The sequence below is a fragment of the Mercurialis annua genome, linkage group LG1-X (genome assembly GCF_937616625.2).
Source record: "Mercurialis annua linkage group LG1-X, ddMerAnnu1.2, whole genome shotgun sequence".
Lineage (NCBI taxonomy): Eukaryota > Viridiplantae > Streptophyta > Magnoliopsida > Malpighiales > Euphorbiaceae > Mercurialis > Mercurialis annua.
The window spans coordinates 43,293,635-43,302,125 of record NC_065570.1 but is presented as its reverse complement, the minus strand read 5'-3'; the positions used below and the strand labels follow the sequence as shown (position 1 = coordinate 43,302,125).

The window sequence follows — 8,491 nt, the reverse complement described above, 5'->3', positions numbered from 1 at the left end:
TTTTCAAATGAAAAGGACATTAATTTAATATTTTAGGGTACAACTGAAACACAAAAATGCAAAATACGGTAAAATTGACCAGTTTTCAACGATAAGTTAGGATTGAAAAAGAGTTAAAAGGTCAGAGTTTTTTTATGGAATTATTAGGCGTTTCTAAAATGGATGAAGGAGTAGTATATAAAAGTAAATTATGGTTAAAGAAAGGAAGTTTTAGACCACAAATGAAAGATATAGGAGCTGCAGCAACAAAAGAGGTATATCTCTTCCCAAGAAAAGTGAAAAAAACATCATAAATATGCATTAAACTGTGATATGAACAGTACATAGAATTGTGTCAACTCGTCAGTTAGTGTCATGCAGGCAATATATGTCGTCTGATTTGATCAAAATAACGAAATAATAATGAAGGCGTTATTGTAGTTTGTGCAAGAAAAGGATAGGTCTTCATTGCTTGAGTTGTTAGTAATCCCCACGGCAATGTTTCCTTCACACACTTTATACAGAGACACTGTTATCTGAAAATGACTCTGCAGTGCCAACTTTGGCCACTACATCAAACCCTAATCTTGGGTTTTTATTCTCTAAGCAAATCACAAATATTGAATTAAATTAAATAATCATTCTTTCTTTTCTGAATTTACATATTTCCTCTCATTAATTCCCATACTACTTATCACTGATTAGAGAAACAAAAAGAAAGGAAAAAAATCTGACATAAAAGTCTACCAAAAATAGACTCTATCTTACAAAACAATTAAGTGAAAATTTTCTCTAACAAATCACAATCAGTAGTCCTTTTGTTTTTCTTTCTTGGTTCTAATCATGGTGATGAAGAGGGTGTTGTTGATCTGTGCCCTAGCCTGAGTTCAAGATCAACTTCTTCTTCACCCAAGCCTTTGAAATTGTTGTTATTGTTTACTACTGTTTCAGCTTTTCTAGAGTAAAAATGAGAAGAATTTACCACCGGCGATGCAACAGGATGATTATGCGGATATGGTGAGATAGAGAGAAGAGTAGAAGGTGAGTGATGATCAGTTGAACATACATTCATAGCTGTGGGAGTGAAAACCCCATTAGGGTTAGGTAGTTGATAAAGAAGACACAATCCTCCATTATTAGAGAATTCTTGAGATGGGATTATAAAAGCAGATGAGGAATTACATAATGATGATGAACCAGGTGGGGTTGGTTGGTGGAGCCTAGCTCGGTCGCGGCGGTGCACATTCATGTGGCCGCCTAGGGCTTGAGCTGACCTGAATTCTCTTCTACAAAAGGTGCAAGTATAGGACCGAGGCGGCCAAGTGGTGCCCATGATGTTTCCGGTGTCTTCTTCGAAGGCTCTAACCTCCCATGACTCGTCGTCGTCTTCTTCATGAGCTCGTTTAGGGTTCCACATCCAAGAATTGGATTGAGTTTGATGGGATTCAGCTAATTTTTGGAGCTGGAGTTGGGTTAAAGAGAAAAAACTAAGCTCAGCAGCCATTGTACTGATAACATTTAAGATAGGTGATAGAGATGATGTGGAATGAAATTGGAAAAAAAGAGTTAAATAAGGGGATGGGCTAAATGGTGAGATAGAAATGTGACAAAATAAACCCTAAAACCAATGAAAGTTTTTGTAACAAAGCAATTGGAATTTAGCATGATATACATTATAATATTTTGCTTTACCATCTTACAGGTAAAGACAATATTTCTAACTTTGGCTTCAACGCCCCACTAGATTTATTAATTACTGCTATTTCTTTTATTATTTGTCCTTTTTACTCTCAAAATAAGTTTTATCTAACTAGAGACAATAAATAAAGATCATATTGAGCTGCTAAATATATCATATGAGGCTCCACAAGGATGTTGTGATTGTAAAATATTGAATAGCCAAAGGTAATTGGAGTTGGTGCAGCTGTTACTGCTATTAAATTTCTTGGCCTGGGCTGTTAGAATGGTTTCTAGATGCATTATTTTGTTTTTCATCTGTTCTTTATATATTAATATACTGATCTAACATTTCTACACTTTCAAATTATTAAATAACACTATATTTTTTTTTGAAAATATTAAATAACACTATATAGAAGTAAGCGACTTCCAGTTTGATACTACTAAATTCAAGGCAACAAAAATTTATGCATCGATACCTTTAACTAAAATGACAAATAAATCTTTAATTTACGACAATTTAATCTATCAATTTTATAATTTTTGATAAATATACCCAAAACTTGGATAGTTTTAGGTATATTTGGCAAAATTTAAATGAGCTTTCGGTATATTTAGCAAATATATAATAAATGATGGATTAAATTGGCAAATTTCAAAGATCATAAAATATTAATTTGGCAAAATTACGATAGTTGTGGATAGATAAGTTCATTTTGCTTTTTTTTTTTACAATTAAATAATCTTCCATTTATATCAAGCAGTTACAAGTGTAAGAATTTAGAAAAATGTATAACCGTTTTTAATGATCTGACATGGAACAAGATGTAAAATCTTGATTCGCAGATTGCCTTATAAAATAAAAATAAAAATTGCATAATATAATAAGATCCAATACTTCTCTGTCTAACAGAAAACTCACCAATCATTCATAAAAAAAAAGACAAACAAACCTTTCATATGTAAAGGACAACAACTTTCGTATAAAAAGACAATCGTTGTAGTAAAGATATTAAAAAAACTAATATAAGCTATAAACGATTTCATCTTCAGTCTTCAAAGGTCTTGAACTATCTTTATTTCTTGATTTGTATATATAGTGAAATTGATGCGCCTCGTCGATAGATTTACCAATAAAAAGAAAGATGAAAAAGAGTCGGCTATTTATTTTATTCTAAAACAATAATAAAAAAAGAAATGGCTACTGCCAATGGCAAAAATAATCCATTGACGGCAGCCGAAGAGAAAAACAAAAAAAAAACTCTTGACGGCTAATGTTTTCTTGTTTGAAAGAGAAAAGAGGAAGAATATAGCTCATTTTGCCTTTTATTGTTTTTTTCAAAAATGTAAATATATATTTTATTCTGTTTTAAAAAATTAATGAAAAAATTAACTAATTATAAAATTAATTAAAAATTATTAATTAAATTAATACAATAAAATTAAATTAAATTATTTTATCTGAATTTCATTGTGCGGTTATTGATAGGTTGATTATATTTGTTAGATCCCACGAAGTGAAGAAAACTAGACTTGTAAAGAAAACTTAAATGCATATACAGAAACCCTTTACTTCCTTGATCGATAACAAATCATTCATAGCATTTTAAGAGGCAAAATCTATCCTAAAGTTTATGTATTTTTTGATATTGTTCATAGGCATTTTTAATTTTTATTTAATTTTTTTATTTTTAAAAACAATTTTATGAATTTGTTTTAGTTTTTCAATTGGTTCCGTACTTTCGAATATAGTTTTATTTGGTCCTTATATTAACAAAGAGTGCACCACACTTCCGCATTATTAACAAAGGTTTCATAAAAGTTTTTTTAAAATTATATGGACCACGTATAAGAAAGATGCATAGAGATGAAATGAAAAGAAATGAAAAATTCAAGAACCTTAAGATAGATTTTTCATACTTAAAATTAAAAAGCAAAACAAGAAGTGTAGAATAAAAAATAGAACGAGATTTATAATGGTTCGCCTTGTAGCCTACAACCACTTCTCAAGAGATCATTCTAAAGCGTCAAATTTCTACTTCAACGAGTTAAAAATAAAGCCATATGTTCAATCCTAGTTTCTTCTAAAAAGAAGACTTACACATCAAACTGTTTTTGTTAGCTTAAGCAAATAGGGTTTATAATGTTTTTCGCTAGAACATGCACCGTACTCTTTATAAGAAAAGATTTAATGAATAAGACTCTCCTCACATTGTTTATAATTAATCTATAAGGATTATAGAACAGGTAATCATAAATTTTAATCTTTTTTTATGAATAAATATTTAAATTAGAAACCAGAAGAAGTGACAAAAAACCGCTACGCAAAGTTGTCGCTCAAGAAGTGGCACCCTAAAGACTTATACTAAGGGCAACGCAACAAATAAAATCACAAGTTCAAAAACAGAGAAGAATAAATGGATTAATTCTCGTGAGTTTTTTTCCTCCTCTTAGAAAAGGAAGGTATTGTCTGTTAGATAATTCATGTAAGTTAAAAATATTAAGGGTTGAATCACTCATTCGCTTTTCTGATAGTATTTTAAGCAATGTTGAATGTCTTAAAGTCTACACGCAAGAATACTAAAGATAAGACAAGTCTAAATTGAATTTGCACAAAACAAAATGGAAACTTAATTAGTAAGTAAGATTTCAAAGTGTAGAGAAGTTAGGAATTTTGTTCTTTAACTCTAATGCAGTCTCTATTTATAGAACAAGTGTTGTTTATTGATGGAGCCTAATCTTCGTAGCGATGGTGAACCTGCAAAACAGGGTAGATAACTAACAGGACGGTGGTTGTTCGATCAACTCTTTGATGCTTAAGTCAGTGTAGGATTAAACATAGCTTTTGCATAAGTAATGCGATTATGTTTGTAGGCATACCATTAGTCCTTTTATAGTGATCAAGGAGGAATACCTAGTAGAGTTGGATTAGGCAAGTGATTCCCTAATCTAGAATGAATCTTAATAGGAAACTACTTTCCTATTCGTTAACACCTATTTAGGAAAGACATTAAATAAGGTTGGTGTTTGGAATAGGAAGTTGAATCCAATTAGGAAAGCATTTGCTGGATCCGAATCTAGATCTTCTAGAATCTTGAAGGATATTTGATTCTCACACGGAATCTCTAATCTTAGCAAAGCGCGTTAGATCCGAGATTTTTGGGATCTGTCGATCCCTTGGGAATTCGGCATCCATTATTGTTGGGTGAACCCTCTTGATTTCCCCAGTGCAGGCAGATTATTTAAGATTCGGTTATTACATATGTTTGGCGAGTCCTCCGGTTCTCCTGAAGGATGGATCTGGATTGACTCGGTGTAATTTAGGTTATTTTGGAATTCGGTTTCTATCAATTATTAAAGGTTGTGACCCTTGATAAAATACACACATGTTGACTCAAAATCACAACTCTTGTAAAAGTTGCGACCCTTTATTAAACACGTACATGTTGACCAAAAGTCACAACTCTTCTCAAAAGTTGCAACCCTTGATTAAACATGCACATATTGAGCAAAAGTCACGTCCTTCTCAAAAGTTGCGACAAAAAATGCTAATACAATTAGGTATCTTTAGTTTTGAACTTAACCTTAGTAAAATTACACAAAATTTTGTCGAAATCTCGGGTAGTAGAGCTTTGAACCTGTTATTCCTTGTAACAACATTGATGTTACCTTTACACATACTCATCAGTTGTTCTTTCCTTATATTTCTCGCTTAGAACTATATATGGCCATGTGCTTACCTTGTTTGTGAATTTATCATAGGTGAAGTTATTATAGTATCTCATTTTGCTTTCAGATACATGTTATCATAACAGAACTTGGTTGAGAGTTTGAAAAACCTCAACCCTCCTAATGCAATAGTCAATATTATTATATAATATTGGACTCTTATCCAAATCAACGGTTTGTTCTTACCCATTGAATCTAAGGTTAAGGTTTTCCAAATGTTAGATTGGGTTGTTATCGTTGTTGGAACTCATACTCATAGAGTTTCACTGTCATACATCTCGAGGAAATCTTTACTAAATCGCTATTAAAAAATGGACTGGCTAAGTTATCGCTTGATTGTATATACGTTAATGAAATGATTCCATCTTTAATCAATTTTTCTCGCTAAGTGTGTCTTAGACCCATGTCTCTCGATTTTCCATTAGATACTTTGCTGCATGTTCTAGCTAAAGTTTATTCGTTATCATAATGTATAAATATTTTTTCAACATTGTCTTTATCCATAGAACTTCTAACAAAAGATCCCTCAACCATTCAACTTCTTCTCATGCGGAAGTAAGAGCCAGAAACTATGATTAAAAGGTTAAAAGAGTGATGCCCGTTTGTTTCTTTCTCTTCCAAAACATTGTACCCCCAGCATTTGTAAGTACCCATCTTGTTATATATTTATGATCTTCAACAATTGATATCCACCTTATATAGATATATCCTTCTAATATGGCCAGGGGCTAGCATTCTTTTGGTTCAGTCAAAATTTAACCGACAATTCTTTAACCGAATTAACCGTTCGGTGGAATAGACAAACTGAATCGACCGAATAACAAGTTTTAATCGAAAACTGAACCGACCGAATAACAAGTTTTAATCGAAAACTGAACCGACAAAATAAGCTAGGAAAAAATTCAAAACCGAACCGACCAAATGGGTCAGTCAATTTCGTCGGTTCGGTTAAAACTTAAAAACTTATGCAAAATTATTTTTAAAAAAAAAATCAAAAATATTCAAAATTTAGGTTAATTTGGTTGGCTCGGTTAATTTGGATAATTTAGAATTCAAAACAAACCGATAACCGAGAAACCATATTTTTTATATTAAACCAAATTGACCGAATTATCCATTTTACCAAACAAAACCGATCGAAATTCCTCGGTTTGGTTGGTTAATTCGGCCGGCCGGGTTTTTTGCTCACCCCTAACTATGGCAGGAAACCTACCATGATGGAGGCCAAAAATTTTAGTTTTCAAAATATAACTAAAAACCCTCATGATGGTCATGCAATTCTCACTATTAGGATTTGATGTAGCGGAAGTCACAACTAAGTACTAGATAATTTAAATGATGTTGGTTATACGTAATATCAACAAATTACTTCTAAAACCTTTTCATTCAATAATCAGAATTCAAGGATTTAGGCATCAAATGCTCGTTGACGCAATAGAATACCAAAATATAAAAAATAACAAAATTTGTTTCAAAATAATATAAACCGTCGTCCTACAACTCATAAGATGGTTTAAATACTAAATCAAACAAAACCCTAAACTGGTTGTAACATGACATAAAAATAAAAAGTCTAAAACCTGCTGAAATAAAAAAAAAGGCCATTTTGAAGGCCTAGATGATGGAATTGGCACAAAAAAAACATAGGTCATGAGCAAATATGATAAGGATCGACCGTTGGCCCATTACCAATGAAGTTAGGCTCAGGAATCGCCAAACTCGCACACCTCCAATTTTGGCGGAATTACAAAACTGTCAGTATGCCATTTTGCACTCTCTTTTCTCCATGAACTCAAAATCTGTCTCTGCAATATTCCCGCTAGGGTAGGAAAAATTTGCCCTCAAATTTGCAGCAGCCTCAATATCAAAAGAATCACCATGAAAAGGGATCAAATGCCTTATGTTGAACACATCGGCAGTCTGAATATGGCTAGGAAACTTCAGACAGTAAGCATGGGGGTTGATTTTCTCGATGATCTCTAGTGGCCAATCTTCTTGGCAGACAAGTTATTGTAGTCACTAACTGAAAACCGCTCTCTAGTCAGAACAGCCTAGACATAATCACCCACTTCATACTTAACAAAGTGTTACTTTCCGCCTGCAACTAGTTTGTATTGTGAGTTTGCTTGCTATAAGTTGGCATGAACCACCAAATGAACTTCCAGCAAACCATTCACAAAATCTGCCGCCATCAACTGCACCTTGACATTGCTCGGTAACGGCATAACACCCAACAGACCCTTAGGGGTGAACAAGTACACCACCTTAAAAGGACTGAATATGGTACTCCGGTTGACCGCATAGTTATGAGAAAATTCTGCCTGACACAATTTCTTATCCCAACTCTTCACATGTGTACCGACCAAACACCGCACCAAATTGCCCAACGACCGGTTCATAGCCTTAGTTTGACCATTAGTCTGGGGTGTTAGGGACTACTGAAATTCAGCTGCGTGCTCACTATCTTCCACAAGTTGTGCCAAAAATGATCAAGGAACCGAGTATCTCTATCTGACACGGTAGATATGGGTAGCCCATGAAGAGGGTACACCTCCCGAAAGAACAATTGTGCAATAAAAAGGCATAATACATAGCTGTGTCCCTACACTTTTAACTTTTTGCACATAAGGTCCCTGCATTTCATTATCCCAATTATAAACCCTTACACTCATTAATTCAGCAACCCGTGGTCCCTCCGTTAACAGAAGTTAGCGAGTGTGTTTCACGTATTAGTCACTGCAAACATTCAATGTAGTGGCATGGCCATGATTAAGTACTTGTGGGCCCAATGCTAAACCTTTCTAATCAAAGCAACTCCAATCCTATTACTTATCTGCTCTCCTACCCTAGCACGCTGCTCTCACAACTCATCCAGATACTGCTCATCTGATTGCAAAAACATAAGATTCACACTCAACTCTTCCTCCTGTTGTGCATGGAAATTCAAGTCATGCAAAACTTTTCCATCATTACGTCCTTATTTTGTTGGCCATGCATTACATCACCCATATCCTTATTGCCCTGGCTATTCAAATTGACTCCACCATCAGGCCCACTTCTTACACCATGCAGATTATCACGTATAAATTCATGTAATTTTTCC

At 33.6% G+C, this 8,491-nt stretch overlaps 1 protein-coding gene across 1 annotated transcript; it reads right to left on the bottom strand.

Annotated features, from left to right (window-relative positions):
• Window positions 1-599: 599 nt before the first annotated feature.
• LOC126679579 (transcriptional regulator SUPERMAN-like) lies at window positions 600-1,621 on the bottom strand. The gene has a single exon (XM_050374633.2). The coding sequence runs from the start codon at window positions 1,481-1,483 to the stop codon at window positions 821-823; it is 663 nt and encodes a 220-aa protein (XP_050230590.1). The 5' UTR covers window positions 1,484-1,621; the 3' UTR covers window positions 600-820.
• Window positions 1,622-8,491: the final 6,870 nt, after the last annotated feature.

Coding starts and splice junctions, on each gene's coding strand:
- LOC126679579 (XM_050374633.2), bottom strand. CDS start 1,483: ATGGCTGCTGAGCTTAGTTTTTTCTCTTTAACCCAACTCCAGCTCCAA.